The following is an 18,517-nucleotide window of genomic DNA, read 5'->3' as shown; positions in this document are numbered from 1 at the left end:
GACACATGTATGTTTGTGCTTATTGTTGCTCTGTTTATGTTAGTAAGAAAATGGAGCCAACCTAGAAGGCCATCAGCTGAAGAATGGATAATGAAGACCTGGCAAATTAGAAAATGGGGTATTAGTCAGCTCTGATGAAAACTAAAATATAAAATCTTCAAAAGAATAAATAGACTTAGGATGTATAATATCAAGTGAGGCCAACCGATCTCAGAAAGAAAAAGAAAGCCAGTTCTCCCTCAGGTGAGACTCCCAGCCTACGGCCTGTGCATGCTTACGGGGTCTGGTATAACACTTAGAAAAGAGAGTGGAGATAAAGGTCGTAGCAAAGGACACCAGAGTTGGGGAAGAGGGTAGAAAGTGAATTGGTTTTTTCTGGTTTTAACTCTGTCATGTATTTTTTTTCCCTCTTTAATGGTGAATAAGTGCATAAAACTGTATTTGACAGTGAATATGTAAAGGTTTGAGTGAGGTTCTCTAACTTCAAAATGGCTGTTCTAAGTGCTCAGAAGTGCTTAGTTTGGAACTAAGAAACCATTTGAGTGGCTTCCTTAATACCTGTGCAATGGACATTATGGCGTGGTCTATTTATTTATTTATTTAAAAAGAAAAAAAAATGATGAGAAAGAAAACTTTTCATACATAGGTTTCCTACATCAGGATTCTCCAAGGATATAATTCAGAAAAAAACCTGGGGGAGGAGAAGAGACCCCATCCCATGCTGTCCTGGCTGGGAACATGGCTCACTGTGTGTCACACCCTGCAGAGAAAGATGAGGTTCATCTATGGAGAAGGGGTCTGACTAACATGGTGAGCCCACTGCATGCTCTCAGGAATACACCCCATAATGACGCTGTTCTTGAGCATTCTCCCAGCTCAGAACCTCAGCGACACCTGTTAGACAAGCTGGTCCACAGGCCCTTAGCTCTGGGCAGTGGCCTAAGCTAGGTGTCTCTGCCAGGCTCTGCCACCTAAGGCGAAGAAGGTTCCAAGGGACAACAGGAGGCTCCTTCTTGAGCCACACCCTCACTTCTTTAGTAGGGAACCCCTACTAAAAGCATTAACTCTACCTCTGGGACTATAAAGTCTGTTCTTTTTAGTCGAACTTCCTGAGGGTAAACTGTGCCATTGGTGCCCATCGCTGGCCATGATGATGTGGGAAATGGCTTTTCTGTGGTGGCATACTGGAAAATCAGGTGTGATGTTAGATTGTTGGCACACTTAAGGCCCCATGAGCTTTTAGGAGATGGCTAGGATGGTCCAACAGGGAGAAAGAAAGCTTTATTTATGTCTGTGAAGTGGGTTGTGTTAAAGATATGGTAGGAAGTAACCTGTCTCATTACCTAGAATCCAGGAAAATACACAGAGAGGACATGTTTAATGTACATTTATTGAGTAAATAATGAATGAATGTCAGCCAGGCGGTGGTGGCGCACACCTTTGATCCCAGCACTCAGGAAGCAGAGGCAGGTAGATCTCTGAGTTGGAGGCCAGTCTGGTCTACAGACTGAGTTTCAGGGCAGCCAGGGCTGCACAGAAAAACCCTGTCTCAAAACAAAAACAAAAACCAAACAAAACTGAAAGAGTGACTGCCATAGCTGATACACACATAAACATATATCCCAATATATCCATAAAAAAACACAACTCAGTCACGAGGATGCACGTTGCCCTTTGACCTGGACATAGACAAAGATAAAATGAAATAAAAGCAATTATTGGCTCCATGACCTCCAAGGTAGGCTGAGTCAGCAGTAAGCCCAGCACCAAGCCACCAGGCGAGACTTTTGTCTGTTTATTTTTGTTTTTTTTTTCTGGAAAGAGATAAAGTTCTTAAAAGAATAAATAAGAAAGCTGAAAAGTTAAACCTTCCAGGAGGTTCCCCAGACCCACCATGAGACCTGTGACTTTACCAAAATAAGACCTTTCTTACCAGAGGGCAACATTATAGTCAGTTCCAGAATGATGCCTATTTCTTTTTAAATTCTTAACTTCAAAACCCACAGGGAACCTAAATATATGTATGAATATATTTACATATAAATATATAGAGAATTATATCAACACAAACAAATGGATGTTATTTAACTCATGGAGAAATTATCTGTTTGGATCTTTCAACACCATCTGTTCACCTATAGATCCCTCAACTCTATTTCGAAAGCTTTTCAATCTTATATGTCAGTTATTTTATGATCAGTGCTGCAAACAACTATAAAAATTTCTCAGATGCAAAATATGTTGATTACTATAAATGCCAATGAAGGCCATGCGATCACAGCGCCGGCCTCATGCAGCTTGAGTGCAATGGCACAGGCTTCTGCGTACACTATCAGACAGTGTGTTAAACTGTCCCCAAGAGTTTTCAGTTCTTTGACAAAAGCGAACAACCTCTGCCATCTGCACTACAAGGAATGTAACAAGGAATGTAAGTCACATCTGAACTCTCACTCCAGCATTGCCTTGCATGGGAAGTACCATAAGCACAGCTTCAGGGAAAGCTGTAACTGGTCCATGAGGCTGTCTGCCATTGGTTATCATATAGCTCAACAGGCACAGGTCCTCATCACTGCACTCATTTGTTCCCTGGAGATCTGAAGTGCTGGGGTGACCCCTTTTCTCTGGGATCACCTCTGCTGCCTCTGCATCTATGGGCCCTCATCCTCCCGTCTCACCTCTGTCTCCTTTCTTGTTCAGTAAATATTCTTCTAGCCTCACCAAGATGCCATCTCTTTCCCTCTCTACAACTGATTTAGTCTTACTGTGCACAAACTAATGTTGTACATTTTAATTCTGTGAAGGCTATTTGCATAAGTAAACACCATAACCTAGTGGCTTTAGAATGGTCACCTCAAGAGATTACATATGGATAGCCGAGAAACTAAACTTGAGTGCTCTTACCTAGAATTCTAAATGATGATAGATAAGATAATGTTAGATAGATAGAGATAGATACATAGATACATAGATACATAGATAGATACATGATAGTTAAAATTTAAATACATAGATGATACACAATGATAGATAGAGAGAGAGAGAGAGAGAGAGATTGATAGATGATAGATATGAGAGATACATAATAGTTAAATTTTAAATAGATGATAGACAAATGATAGATAATATATAGATGATAGATAGATATAGACAGATAGATGTGATGATGATAGATAGATAGATGAGGTAATAGATACATAGATGGATAGATAGATACATACATACATAAATTGATAGATGATGGATAAACAGGTAGATGATAGATAGAAGTGATAGCTATGTAGATAATAAATAGTTGACAGATAGATGATAGACAGACAGCTAGACAGACAGAATATAGATGATGGGTAGATAGCTGATAGACAGCAGATTCATGACTACATTTCTTCATGTGTGTCCAATGTGTTGAGAAAGAACAGAAATGATACCTGTGCTCATTCAGCTTATTTCCTACTGGCATACACAGCAGGTATACAATGTGCACTGGGGGTGAATGTGACCTCTATGTGATTGGGACTTATGGCTTCCTGCAAGAGCAGGGGAGGCCATGGCCTAGATATTAAAGGAGAATGGGAGACTTAAAAGATAAGGAATGATCAGCCAGGAGTGGAAGGCAGAGAGGTGGCTTCAGGTCATGGGGCAGCCATTAGGCACCGGGAGTGAGTGAGAAGATAAGTTGGTGCTGAAATATCAGAGTGTCCGCATCTCAGAAGTAAAGTATTAAAGGCTTGGTAAGGCAGATAGCAAGGCCAGAAGAATGGCGCTGCCCCGAGGACACGGAGCTCCTAGGCCTGTGAAGAAGATATTGCGTGCAAGATGAGAGATAGAGATCGGGTTTCTTTATTGTACGTGTAAATAGCCAGGTTTCCCCGGCACCATTTGCAGAAGAAACTTACATTGGTGTGCTAATAATTCAGACTTCACACCTGGACCCTCATCACGTCACCATGGAAGTCTCCCCTATGTCATGTCATCATGACTAGGAATGTATACACCCAACCAAGGTCCACCCTCGTGACATCAGACCCAAGGAAGAGGCCTGCCCCAATGGTGGGTTTGATGTCTTTAGTGGCGGATTCTGATGCCCTGGGCCCCAGGCCAAAAGGGGAGTGTGTGATCTTCAGGTAGGAACCTCCCGTTGTTCACTGAGCCTTTCGTCACCTCACATGAAGGAACATGGTGGAGCGTGAGCTGCCCAGGATGCTTCCCAGAGCTAAGGGCCTGTGGAGTAATGGCTCTCCCACACTATTGGTGTGGTTTCAAGCTGGGAGAATAAGTAAGGGGTGTTGTCCTGACTAGTTTTGTGTCAACTTGGCACAAGCTAGAAGCACTTGGAAAGAGGAAAACCCTACCCGACTGGCTAGTGCACATTTTCTCAATTGACATATATGAAGGAGGAACCAGCTCACTGTGGGCAGGACCACCCCTGGGCTGGTGGTCCTGGGTGCTATAAGAAAGCAGGCAGAGTAAGCCATGAGGAGCAAGCCAGTCAGCAGCACCCCTCCATGGCCTCTGCTTCAGCTCCTGCCTCCAGGTTCCTGCCCTGACTTCCCTCAGTGAAGGATGAGATGTGGAAGAGTAAGCAGAACTAACCCCCTTCCTCCTCAAGTTGCTTTTGTCACAGTGTTTGTCACAGCAACAGGAACCCTAACTAAGACAGGTGTGTTTCTTGAGAGTATCCAGTATGGCCACCAGGCTGTTCAGACAGCTTTGAAGAAAACAAAGTGGTGTGCATAGCTCAGATAGAATCGCAGCTTAAACACATTAGGTGAAAACAACCCAGATTCGGTACAGTGGGTATAAACAGACATATCTGTGTGTGTGCTACGGGCACAGGCAGACTATTTTCAGAAGGAGAAACAGACGGAACTGAGCGGGTAGTTGCACTGGAAAGAGACGGCGGGACGGAAGACTGCAGCACTGGTTAGAAGAGAGACCAACTTTTCAGGAGACTCTCGTTTGTACGGCTGTGTTGTTTAGAACGTTCAGTATTACCTTTTAAAGTTACTCTCCAATAAAATCACGTATAATAAAATTGGTGCATTTCAAAGAAAAACACGTAAAATTGTTCTAAAGAATTCAGGAGGCTCTTGGGCTTTAGCCAACAGAACTAGTCCTGGACAGTGAGTGGAGGAGGGAGAGGAGGGGCATCTTCCAGGGGTTACAGGCCTGGCCACCCCCTCATGGAGATGGAGCCATCACCAAGCTTAACCTGATGCTGCCAAACACCTTGACTGTAGAATTAAATGCCCAGGGCTCCAAGATCATTAAGCAAGCTTTCAGCCATCATTTGTTCCTCTTTAGAGATCTCTTGTATAGAAAGAGATTCTCAGGCTGGTGTCTGTGTTCTATCCTGTGCAATAATTATGTGGACTCTTTATATTGCAATATAGTGACAACCAGGAAAAAGGGAGGAAGAGGAGGGAAAAAGAAATAATCATCTTTGGGTATGAGAGCAGGAGAGAAGTTATTATTGTCAGTGTCATGACAAAATCAGCATTCTGAAGAGACCAGCAGCACCTCCATGACTGCTCTGGTTACAGGGCTACATATGCCTAGCGTGGGTACAGAGTCAGACATGCAAACTAGGAGGCTACCACAGCATTTTAAGAAAAAGATGATGGATGGCAGTGGTAGAAGTCAAACTGTTCTTAATTAAGTACTTATTTGATATTTGTAAGACCGTAAAATTTGATATTTCTCAGACTGCACACCCCCATAGAAGAGACAAAGTCAGCTTTTATGTTATATTCCAAGTGTTTAGCGCAGTAACCCACACAGACAAACCCCGGCAAATATTTAAAGAAAGGAGGGATGGGAGAGAGGAAAGAGACAAAGAAAATGAATATGTTTGAGGAGTTGAATTGATAAATGGATGACTGAAATTTAAGGAGAGAGAGAGAAGAAGAAGAAGAAGAGAGAAACAGAGAGATGCCCAGGTTTCTAGCCTGTGTTCCTGAACGGGCTGTGGTGTCAACATCAAGGGAAGGGAACACCTCAGCAGATGGGTTCAAAACACTGACCACAAATTTAACGTTTAGTGCTGAGGGTGGTGCAGAAGGCGTGGTCAGTACCAGCTGAGCACGTAGACTCAGAGATTGCTGCTGGAAGCTCCTGAGAACACAAGAGGGGATTCTGCTAGCACAAAGGAGGCATCAGATGCTGTGCCTGAGGATGGAGCAGGCCGGAAGGAGAAGCATGTATGGTGAAAACTTCAGGGACACGAACTTTTAATGGAGGAATGGAAGAAGAACCCACAAGAAAGGCCCACGAGCCAAGTTTTTCTGAGAGGTCCCCTAGATCAGGGCAGGGTGTTACAAGTCATGAAGGTCTGTCGGGACAGGAACGAGGGAGCAGGCATGCAGGGACGCCCATGACAGGGAGCACAGATGAGGTTTGAGCTTTGGCTTCGGTAGGGCAGGGCTCCTACCATGCTTAGCCGTGCTGTGCTATCTCCAGCCACACCTGTGGAGACTCCTTAGCCCAAATGAAAGAGTTTGATGGGCAGAAAGATAAGATCTGATGCTGCTGATGAGACATCGTCCATCATCACTGTCACAAAAGGTAAACCAAAGAGGCAGGTGACTTAGGAGCCCATACTTCTCAGCCATAGAAGCTGGCCAGACATGTTTCAAAAATGTTGTCAGTAAACACACAGCAGTGAGGTTTATTTATTTATTTTTAATTAGAAATCAACGCTTGAGCTAGCTGGTGTATGCACTTAAAACACAGGTAGACGGAACATATTAAGAATGCTTCCGCCCGATCCCAAAGAGGGATCTCAGTTCTCTTGAGAGGACATGTCCAGAGCAGAAGAGAACTGACTTGCAAGCAATGAGGTAGAGAAATTCTGTGCATCAGAGTTCTGCTACCCACCTGCCCACAGCACCACAGCAGGCTTTAAAGAAAACGAAACACCATGGTGTGGCTGACTGATCAGAAGCAAAGGCATCTTTTGGGGGTTGGCATCCAGCTAGGTCCCTACTTCTAGCTGGTAAGGGCCAAGCGCTCATTCAGATCCCAGACCCAAGGTTGGTTTAGAGGAACCAGAAATTCCAAAGGGGCCAGACGCCTCACTAACTCTGGCAGTTTCAACATGCCCTGGACATTGTTTTGGCTGCTCTAGCAAAGTACTTGAGGCTGAGCTGATTTAGTTTGCAGCTTCCCAAAGCCAAGTGCATGGCCCAGGGAACTGTTTAGTGGTTGGTGAGTCCTCAGGACAGCCCCACAGAATGGAAGTAGGAGGCAGAGGGATACTGACCCTCTCACAGCCACCCACTTCCAGGGTACTGAATACACTTATGTGATATCTGAGTCACTGCCCCAAACCCAAAAGACTACCCCCAGAAAGGCCTCAGTTCATTCACAGGGTGAGGCCCCTATTCAACTCACACTAGGCTCCACCTCCAAGGCCCCACCAACTCTCCACACTACACATGGGAACTGAGGCTCTAGAACAAAGACCCTTGAGGCCAAACCTCATGCAAAGTTCATCAGGCCCAAATACTACATTCACGTGGAGTGCTCCATTCCCTAACACTAGGTTCTTTAACCCACTTGCTGTGTTTGCCTTGTTTAGCCCAAGTCCACTGGAAAGAATGGTGGTTTAAATCATGGGTCACCTACCCTACCCTCCCCCAAACACACACACACACACACACGAAAACAAAACAAAACAAAACAAAAAAAAAAAAAAAAAAAAAAAAACAAGGTTCCTTCATCATCCACCAGGGATTTACAGCCAAATTCTCTGTCTCTGTCTCTGTCTCTCTCTGTCTCTTTCTCTCTCTCTCTCTCTCTGCCCTTACCTCTCCCTCTATCTTTTTCTCCCTCTCTGCTTGTGTGTGTGTATGTGTGCCAGTCTACCTGCCTGCCTGCCTGTCTATGTCTGTGACCTGGGAACATGAGGAGGGGATAGAAAGTACCACAGAAATAGGAAAAAAACCTAAAAAGCCACAAAAGGAAAGATCCCAAGCACCAGGTGGCCTGTCACTTTGGACTGCTATAAAGAAAATATGCGAGAATAAGTCATTTTTTTTTACAACAGAAGTTTATTGTTCATAGTTCTGAAGGCTGGCAAGGCCAAGGGCAAGGTCCCAGCAGATGCAGTGTCTAAAGGGGCCTGTTTATAAACAGGGCCTGTTTCTAACATCTAAAGTTGTCCTCACACTGTAGAAAGAGCAACTGAGCTATGGAAAGTCTCTTTTTTAGGGCACTCATTCTATGCATGAAAGGGTTGCTGCTTTGGGAATTAAATGTCAACGTGTGAATCTGGGATGAGGAGAACAAACATCCAAGCCATAGAATAAAAAACACAAACAAAACGTCTGAGGAGCAAAGGCTTCCACGGCAGCCTAGAGGAGGTCCTAGAACAACTTTGAAGGGAAACTGGATCCAACTACACAGAATAACTGCGGCTTCTTGGCTTGCTTGGGGTTTTCTGTTGGGTTGGCTGGTGGTGTCGGTGGGTGGGTGGTTAGGTTGGCAGTTTGTTGGTGGGTTGGGTGGTTAGATGGATGGGTGGGTAGTTCCTTGGTTGGTTTTATGGTGCTTGAGCACGGTAGGTATGCCTTCTACCACTGAGCCACTTCTGCAACCCGATTTGTTTGTTTTGGAGAGAGGTGCTTGATTTTGTTTTATTTTTATTTTTAAATCATACCCTGCCAGGGAATTTAAAGGTCACCATGTCAAGTTCTCTTGCTCACACATAACAAATGAGTAAGGCAACTTCAGCGAAGAAAAACGGCCTGGTGAGCAAGAGTCGCATTTGGCTACAGATATCTCCCACACCGTGCAATAAGGGACTCTGGGATCCATGAAACAGAAACAAGCCCCTTCACAGGGGTTGGGGCTTCCTGGTCTTTTATTTATTTATTTATTTGTTTGTTTGTTTGTTTTTTATTCGTGTGTGTGTGTGTGTGTGTGTGTGTGTGTGTGTGTGTGTACGTGTACGTGTGTTTCTACCGCGTAGATCCTGGGGATCAAACTCAGGCCCTCAGTTTTGGAGGCAAGTCACCTTAACTTGAGCCATTTTGCTCCCTCACCCTTTTTGAAATTCTTTTTTTTTTTTTTCTGGCCTTATCTTTTAAAGTTGTACCATATTCCACAAGTCACTTGAAAATTCAAATCCCTGCATCTTTTGATTTGGAACAATTTCCATTTGTGTTGAAAGTTGATGAAAGACCCAGAAGACACAGCGACATCTACAAACTTAGCTCTGAGATGTCCTACCAGGTCCTGGGCAAGCAAGTGGCGCTTGCAATGAAATTTAAAAAGTAACTTAAGACAGCTAACCTCCCATTACCAGGAGAGCTTTATAAATTACCATAATTCGATCTGAAGGATCACACAGAACTGAGTTTCAGCAGAGATTTATATTCATAGTCATAGGGTTCTACATGAATATCATTCCGGGGTGTTCGGGTATGCATGAAGATTATGGGAAAGGCTGAGGTGCTAAAAATTAATTGGTCTTTATTTGAAGTGGAAAAGGAACTCTAAATAGTGGGTAATTAATAGTTCTATTCCCTGTGAGAAGATTAAAAATTACTAAAGTCACCCAAATCATATATCTCTTAAGAATACAACAGACCGCAAAGGAGCTGAATGAAAGTGGGGGGGGGGTGTGGGGAGGCAAAGAAAGGAATGAAGCATCACTCCGCCCCTGCCCCACAGTGGTGCTTGGTCTGAAAACCAAATCCAGGCAACTACAGTTGAGGTTACGGAGGCCTAGGTGAGTTGCTGGGACTTCATCCCTCACTATGGTGGACTTGACCAGGCAGGCCGTTCTGGAGGTCCTCCCAGGCTGTCAGGCCCTCAGCTACTCCAGCAGGAGGCTTTAAATCTACATAAGCAGGCACTCCTGCCTCAGGAATTGTCCTCTCACTGGGAAGCCCCAAACCATGACAACACTCAGGATAGCCGCTAAGAGGACCCTGAGGTTTGACCACTGGCTCAGCTGCTGAGCTGGGTCTGGTGTCTTGGAGGATTGGAAAAGAGGGCAAAGCGGAAGCCAGGAGAATAATGAGTATTCTCTGACCACAGGTCTTTCATGGACGCTAGCAGACTTTATATAAGAGACTGAGGGTCCCGACTGTGGCAAAGACTTCTCTCTGTCCTGTGTTCTGTGCTCACCACTGGTCCATTTCTGATTCCTCATCTGGGCCAACTCCAGAGGACTTTCCTTTGCAGCTCAATTTTGTGTAAGAACTCTGAAATGGAGAGGGCTGTATATGCACATTTTTTTTTTCAATGACAGTTCAAAACAAAAAGTCATGTCCTCCCCTGTGAAGGTAAAGTCATTGCTTTGGAATCTGTAACGGCCTGGGCCTCTTTAATTACATCGTCTCACACAGAATGTGCTCCCACAGAACTAGCCATCCCAAGCTTGTCTTCCCATTGCTGAAACTTCTCTGGTCGTGCCCTGAAGTTAGACCTCAGTCTACAGACAAAAAAATAAAATAAAACAAAACAAACAAACAAACAAAACAAAACAGAGGAGAGTTTCAAACAGAGAGGTCACAATATTTCTTAGATGTAAGGAGACAGAACTTCTCATTCCTGCAAGAACTTGGGGGTTGTGGGAAGGGAAATGGAGGCTCTAGGGTCCCTTCTCTTTCTATGGCCTTGATTCGAAGCCTTTCTGAACCCTGGCCTTCTCACCCTCTCTCATTAAACTAGCACTGCCATGCTAACAGCCTGCTTAAGCAGCTCACATTTTAAAATGCATAGTTTGGGGAGTTCAGAGCACACCTCTGACCTCCAAGGATGGCAGAGCGTGGTGCATGCTGGCCCCTCCCACTGCTGGCACAAGAAGAGTAGCCCCCACCCCATGCTGAAGCTCTGGGGGAGCTGTGGGGTCAGGAGAGAGTTGGCTGAGCATCGCAACCAAAGCTCTTCAGACACGTGGAGACCAGAGTTCTAGAGACTGATGTCTCTGGAGGGCTCCCGAAACTCACAGCTCCCCTCTTCCGCTATGGACTGGTTTTGGAATACTTGAGAGAACTCGGTGTCGGCACACGGTTTTTCTTTAGAGAGCTGTGATAACTTCAAGACTGTTCGTGTGTACTCATGTCGAGATCAATATTTATGATTTCCCAATCTCTCGGACACTCCGGAGAGGGAAGTAAGTGGCAGGGGAACTCTGGTGGTGTGGGATCTTTACCTTTTTAATGGAGATCGACCAGCAATCAAATGCAGCGCTACAGCTGCCAGGCTGCTGCAGAGTTCAGACCTCTGCCATTTGGGACAGCAGGGTGAGATCTGTATTTTAAAATAGCTTGACAAAGTAGATCATGAAAAATGACCAGGCAGCTATGGTTCTATGCTTTTTTTGTGTGTGCTCTCTGTCTGTCTCTCTCTTGTGCCCTCTCTTTCTCTCTCTCTCTCTCTCTTCCCACATACACACATACACACCAAACAAAAATTCTGCCATCCATAAATAATCTCTCTCCTGAACCTCCTTACGGATTTACAGGAATCAAGAGGCGCCGTGTACTAACTAACACTGCTCAAGGGTTGGCAAAGACAGTGTGCCATACTCTGTCCCACGGCTTGGAACCTACAAGAGACACTCCAGAGACACAGAAGGGACAGCTCAGCCTGAAGATGATGCCAGTGTGCACCGCCCAATAATGGCCTGACCATGTTTGTCTTCCTAATAGATCAGCAACTAGGTCAAACCTGGGGAACTGACATGCTACTTAGTGCAAAAAAAAAAAAAAAAAAAGAAAGAAAGAAAGAAAGAAAGAAAGAAAGAAAGAAAGAAAGAAAGAAAGAAAGTAGCATGACAAGGAGAAATTCAATTTCCCTTCCCCTGCTAAACAAAAACTTTAGGTTATATGCCTCAATGTCCTAGATACAGTCCGAGATCGTATGGACTGCCCCTAAGGGGAAAGAGACCTCCCTGCAAAGCCTACTCTTCATCTTAGCCAATATCTCTACCGAGGAATATTGAAAGAGATACAACAAAAGGTTTATGGAATAGAAACAGCGAATGACCTTAAACAGACCTACGCTCAACACGAGGGAGCTATGACCACATCACTTCACCCCCCCCCCACTGCTTGCTTCTAACAACATATAACCCGGCTCTTCTCTTAACTCTAAGCACTCTGAATTCCCATAAGGAAGTATCACTTTTCAGAGAAGAAGAAAATCAAACACATTTTCCTGTACATTCAGTGATGGGAGGTGGGAGAGAGTAGGGTCGGAAGGGTCACGGGGCTTTTTCAGTGTTTTACCCAGTGCAATAAAACGAGATTGAAGGTATGAAAGAAAAAGGCTCCAAGTGGTTAGGCTGAGCTGAGGTCTGTCCACACTTCCGCTATGTGGAAAGGAAGGTTTCACCTCCAGTTTGCAAATTGTATTAGATAATGAACAATGCTGCATTTATTAATAAGCCCAGTGTGACTTGTGCAAACCGCGCTCAAGCTAAAACGTATAACACTTAAGTGCAGAAAAAGTGCAACCTAAAGTTTTAGAATTGGCAGTGAGGAGCCTCGGAGTGAATATCATACTCATGCCCTTGGCTGAATCTTTGTGAGTGCCAGGATGTTTTAAGCATGATTAATTGCAATAGCAAAGCTTATTAAGGTGCCAGGGCCAAAATCAATGTATTAATGGCAGAGCATTACTGCATTTAACCAGGCAATAATAAAATGCACATAGATGCTCTGGCAGCAGAAGCTGTGGGTTCTATTTACGCTGTGCTAAGAGAGATAAATATTAGACTTGGTTCCAAACATTGCCCCCAGTTCAGAGAATGTCACCCAAGAAGTTCAGGAAAAAGACCCCCATCAGCCTTCGTAAACACTTGCAATACTAGAGTAGATGGGTTCCACAGCGTGGACTGGAGAATGCTATAGGCGTGAACACTGGGAAAGCGCACCATGGGAAAATTGTTTTAGCCATAGGTAAGGACAGCAAACTCATCTGAACTACACCTTCACCTACCACTTGGGTAAGACATACAAGACACCTTGGCACTTGACACAATGGGGATTTAAGTGGCCATCATCCCAATAACATTGAGCTTCCTTGTGACATTGGCACTGTCTTAAAAATTAATTTGGAACTTCTGTGGCAGTAACCATTTGCAAACATTAGTAGTTGTCCCTTAGCAATGGGATGCCAACCGGGCATTTGTGGCTTCACACAGAGAAGAAGTACAGATCGGCTTAAGTGGTAATGTGGGGCAGACACTGTGACACTAAGATTTCTAATAAAATAGGCTCAAACAATGACGCTCAAACAATGACTGGCCACAGGTCAAGTTGACTCCAACTCTGCATAAACACAGAGTCCTCACCTGTTAGCTAATCTGTGCTTATATTTTTGAAACATTCTAACATTTCTCTACGAACCCTAAGGGACACACTCCATGGCTGAAAATACAGATACTAAAAGATACATTATCTTTTAATGTAAATAGTCAGCTGTTGTTTTAGTAAGTTGTGAGCACAGATAACAGGCCTCACTCCGGTTTTCATGTAACTTCAGGGGTGGCCCAGAATACATTAGGAATAGCACTGGACCAAATGACAGTTTTGAAACCGTGGAATTTGGTTCCAAGTCTAGCTGGTAGTCACTGGCCAAGTTGTTCGAACAAACGTTGGCAGGTAGGAAAGGTAGCACAGACGGTGTCATATGAGGCAGAGAGGGAAACAGACTCCACTGGAGATGCTGTCTGAGGTCTGGATCACTGGTGCCTTCCGAACAAACATTGCAAAACAATTTACAAATGCTCACTGCATGGGCTCAAGCACCGTGAGGGGCAAAGCAGCCAGCAACGCCTTCTTCCCTCCCCAGCCTGACGGATACTGCCCACCTGCTCCTGCACCCCGAAACTCAGCCACACACAGCTCTCAGTCCGCTCAGTATCAATGGATTTCCAAACCAGGGTGGGGGGGGGAGGAAAAGAAAACCAGAGTAGGTACTGGTGCATCAAAATAAAATGAACAACTGTGGCTTTAGTAAATATTTTTTTTTCTAAATAGGAAGCTGCCTTCACGTGGAAAAGAATGACAACATCTGCAAGGAGAAAACACAGAATGCTCTGTCTTCGGGTCTGCATTGGGCAGAGAGCTCTGGGACCTCGGAAGCAGGGTGCTTTCGATTTAAAGCCACTTTACTGCAGCTGGTCTTAAAGGGTTACAGTAAGACCACTGCAGGGACACGCAAGCGCTGTGCCTCACTTCTCCCTTCACCCGGTGTCTTGTCATTGAATTCTTTAAAAAGCTGCACTATCTAGCTGTGCAAATGCACCTCCCCCATTTCCAACTACCAGGCAGGCTCTGACAGAGGCCCCTCCGTCCTGACTGACAGCACCTTTCGGAAGGCCTGGGTTCTGAGACTGTTCTGACAAGGCCAGCCCCGGACAGGCACAACCCGCCCTACCCTCCCGCTGGCCTGCTGTGCTACGTGTCAATGACTAGGAACCTGGCACCCGGGACCCAGAGTTCACGGACGGATTGGCTCAGCCATGCCAGGCCTGTAGGCTGCACACTCTGCCCTGCTGTCATTTCCTTCCACCCGAGTCCAACAGCACAGCCATCAGCAGCAGAACGGCAAGATTAGAAAGGACTCTTACTTACATTTAAAAACCAGAACAGGTTATCTTGATGCCTTTGGCACTGGCGGATGCATTGGCAGAAAAACACTGTTGTACATTGGGAGAGGGGGTGCATGCGCACTCGCCAACCGGAAGGCCACAGCCCGAGCCCTACTTTCAAGGCTGCCTTTCTCAGTCTCAAACACTGTGAAAATCACCCAGGAAACTTAGCTTTATAACCCTCTCCACAGATGAATAAAGCCTTGTGTTCGTGAGACATAAAATGGCAAGATTGCTGGGAAAGAAAAACAGTGGTACCTCCAACACAGGTGACCTAGGAATCTGGAGAAAGGACTGTTGAGTTCCTGTGTGCCTCTCACAGACATCCAACAGGGAGAAGAGAAATACATTTCTCCGTCTCTCCACCAAGCTGGGGCAAGCTGTAACCTTTCTGGGGACACGACGGTCCCAGGCTGCAGCTATCGTCCATCAGTGCACACACGGCTGGGCCTTCCAGCCTAGTCCTGAGGAATTATTCAATGGGCAATTAAGATTTATAATCCAAATGGCCTCAAAATCCTATCTCTGAGAAATCAGGTCCAAATTAAATCAGCCCAGGCTTTTAGGCTTCCCATGATCACATTTTCTGTCTTGAGCAAGTGCTTTTCAACACTCAGAACTTCTCCTCTTACACGGCACTCCCAGAGCCTCTCCGGCTGCAATCTCCCGAGCAAAATCCAATAGATGAGATGGGAAGGGAAACCGGTCAACTCCAAACCTCGGGAAAGGATGTTAAGGGAGAGACCCTCACTCCCTCCAACCAATTTCTCAAAGTCCATGGTTTTAACCTTCTTTCTGGCAAATATTATTAGAACTTCTCACACAACACACACACAGTATTTTACCAAACCAAAAAAAAAATATTCCAATATTATTCTCATATACATAATGCCTAAACACACCCATCAGAACTTTGAAATGAAAATGCACTTGGAATGCCTTCCCAAGAGCATAATGGGATCTTAGAGTGCCACCCTTCACCAGCTGGCAGCCTAAAGCCAGTGAAAAGCACAGGTAAGTGACAGGTACTCCGTCATTCTGCCCTCCTAGTTCTCACCAGGTTTGGGGCAGCATCTACCTACATCAGGACGTATCTCCGCCTGAGCCCTGAAGTGGAGGACAGGAGAAAAAAGTACAAGGAACTCACATTTCGGTGATGTTCTCTGGGTCGACACTGTTAGGTTCCAACCTCGGAAATGCCACGATGCCAGGAGAAGGTTCCGTACACCAAATCCTAGAGGCACTGCATTTGCAGGACACGGGGCAGGCGAGAGAGGCCCTCCAGAAGCCCACCACCAGCAAACATAAGCCCCAGAGCCGCGCCATAGCGGGTCCATGCCACCTCGGCCAGGGCGACATCCCTTGCTGCCAGTGCCGGTCAGTCGGAGTGCGTGTCCCTATGCTGAGCCAGGCGTCCCCCGCCAGAGGGGGGGAGGCCTTCGCGGCGCCCTCTCGCTTGCTGCTGGTGGCCTCCCGCGGAGTGGAGCGTCCCGGAGGCTGAGCCTGGCTGTGCTGGGCTTGAGCAGGTTGGCGCGGGTCAAACCGTTCACAGTGGCTGGAACGCCGCGGGCCGCTGCTCCGAGCCACAGGGCGGCTGCATGGTCCTACAAGTCGGGCACCCGCTCGCTGGGTCTCCCCGGACTCTTTGGGTCGCAGAACCGCTAACCTTCGCGGCTATCGATGCGCACCTCAGGGCTGAGGACAAACAGACACGGATGAGACTGAGCTTAGACCCTACACACCACCGCGCTGAGCGGGACACAGCCCCTCCGCGCCCTCTCCCCCACCGAATCCCCGCTTGGAGAAGAGATGTTTGAGTGCCCAGCTCCCCGCCTCGGAATCAACTTGCCCCTCAGTGGCTCCCCAGTGTGCCCTCCCTCCCTCCAAGCCTGAGGCTGAGGCAGGAGAGGTGCGGAAAGGGTCTTTGAGAGCAGATTCCATAGCACAGGCCAAGCCAAGGACCCTCTAAAGAGGACTCGGAGGCTGCGCCGGCGATGGGGCCCCAATGATGCTGCAGAATCCTCCCTGGCCGCTGGGCGCTGGGGGGAAAGGGGGTGCGGGCAGGTGGCGGGCACATCCCACCTGGGGAGCGACTGCGGCAGGGGGACAGTGCTGGCTAAGGCCACCGAGGGCTGTCGGTGCGGCTCCCCGGCCTCCTGAACCAAGCGCAAGGAGCCCCAGCAGCAGCAGCGGCAGCGGCGGCAGCAGCGGCGGCAGCAGCAGCGACTGGCTCTAACCCACTGCCGCCGCCGCCTCTGCTACTGCTGGCGAAGTGACGTGAGGGCTGACGCAGAGCAGGGGCAGAAACTCCAGAAAATTAGTATGAAATCCAAAAACACACACGCTCACACACACACGCACACACGCATAGCCTAGCATCCTCCAGACAAAAGCAAGGAGGAGGGGAGGGAATCTGGGGGCGAGCGGGGAGGAGGAGGAGGCTTGGTGCCAGCGGCCAGGCGCAGACAGCAGCGTGTGGGAGTTGACACTCGCGCGCACGCACACACCTTGGCTGGGTGGCTGTGCGGGGTGTGCGTGTGTGCGCGTGTGCGTGTGTGCGCCCCTTACGACCCAGGTACCTCTGAAATGCAGCGTTGCGCCTCGGGGATGCTTCCTTGGTCCCTAATTCTTACATCTCTTCGACACCGCAGCAGAGGCTTAGGTCCCCCTTGCTGAAATGGAAGCCGGGGCTTGGGCAGCCTCTGAAAAGATGCGCCGTCCTTATTGTAGGAATCCTCCCTTTCCCTCTCCCTCCCTGCTGCGTTCTCCTTTCCCCACCGTGCTCAAAAGGGAAAGCAAGCTATTCCCCCAAATCCAGAGAAGACAGGCTACACCCCCTAGAAAAATCAATATATAAGGCTGTGCGTTGGTAACCAAGGACCGTTGCCCGGTTCCGGGCCACCTATTTAGGGTTGGATGGTTCCAAAGCTCTCCCGCTGAGGTTGCTGCCGAGAGAGCAGGAGCCTGCAGATTCGAGTGTGGCTCTGCTGGGTCTTTCTCCTGCCGTTTGCGCCACAGGGAGAGCCCTGCGTGGGGAAGGGAGCGCGCCCACCACGCAGTGGGTTCCCTAAACGCTCGGCACCGACCCTGGCCTGCGGGGAGGATGCCTCCGCGTCATCTTCCCTTATTCTTTAACCTGGCACGGTGCAGCCATTCGAAGATCACAGCTTCACTCTCCACCGCACCCACCCCTCACTCAGGGCACCCAAGCCCCTGTCCCCTTGCCCTGCCGTACCTTGCGCGTGTTCGTGTGCGCGCTCGCGCGCGCGCATGGGCGCGAACGTGTACCCTGCACCCGCGCTGCCCCAGGCAGGAGGTGCTTCCCAGCTACCGAGAGGCTGGGCTCCGGCAGCGCCCTGGTGTCTCACTAGGGACACGGGAGGCGATTCCGGAGGGTCGAGCGACAGAGCGTAACTGCTGCGCCGGTGCCATTCGCAAGCCTGGCGTGAGCCTGTCCTCGCCGTTTGCTGCTCCGACCGCCCGCATATCCGCAGTCATTTAAGAAGGAATCCGGCCGACGCGCCGCAGTGCCCGACACTGGCGAGGGCTCTGGTGCCCCCGCGCGGGGAGAAGAGGCCCAGCACGCCCCGGCGCGTCCTGCCTTTGCCACCGTCGCACCCAGAACTGCGCCGTGGGCGCCGCTGCGGCTCCAGAGGCGCAACCCGTCGCGCCTGTGCACGTTGCTGCCCAGACGGTGCGCGCCTCGCAGCCGACCCGACGATCTCCTTCCTCGGAAGTCCCGCACGCAACCACAAGACTATGTGTCGGAGTCCAGTTCAAGACATAAGAATGGTCGCCCGTCTGCCCGCAGAGGCCAGAAACGGGAAGGATGGAGCCGGGGTAAACGTTTGGGTTCCCCCCTCGCCCCCGCACGTCCTTTAAGCTTCACTGGGCAATGGAATCCATTAG

At 47.9% G+C, this 18,517-nt stretch overlaps 1 protein-coding gene across 4 annotated transcripts in view; it reads right to left on the bottom strand.

The window, feature by feature from the left end:
- Ntrk2 (neurotrophic receptor tyrosine kinase 2) overlaps window positions 1-18,136 on the bottom strand; it is a 297,297-nt gene extending 279,161 nt beyond the window's left edge. Inside the window, exons 1-3 of one of the 4 annotated variants that reach the window (XM_055629282.1) lie at window positions 17,844-18,136; window positions 17,188-17,310; window positions 15,756-16,303 (exon numbers count right to left, since the gene is read on the bottom strand). In XM_055629282.1, coding sequence (XP_055485257.1) covers window positions 15,756-15,967 — 212 coding nt within the window. In that variant the 5' untranslated portion in view covers window positions 15,968-16,303; window positions 17,188-17,310; window positions 17,844-18,136. Of the gene's footprint in view, window positions 1-15,755; window positions 16,304-16,690; window positions 16,936-17,187; window positions 17,373-17,843 lie in introns of those variants that run through there. The other 3 variants (XM_055629285.1, XM_055629283.1, XM_055629284.1) reach the window with 3 other exon arrangements.
- Between the last annotated feature and the right edge of the window lie 381 nt (window positions 18,137-18,517).

This window comes from Psammomys obesus, unplaced genomic scaffold, assembly GCF_907164565.1.
Source record: "Psammomys obesus unplaced genomic scaffold, mPsaObe1.curated_primary_1811, whole genome shotgun sequence".
NCBI lineage: Eukaryota > Metazoa > Chordata > Mammalia > Rodentia > Muridae > Psammomys > Psammomys obesus.
Note: the sequence above shows the minus strand (reverse complement) of the source record. Positions and strands in the feature narration are given on the sequence as shown.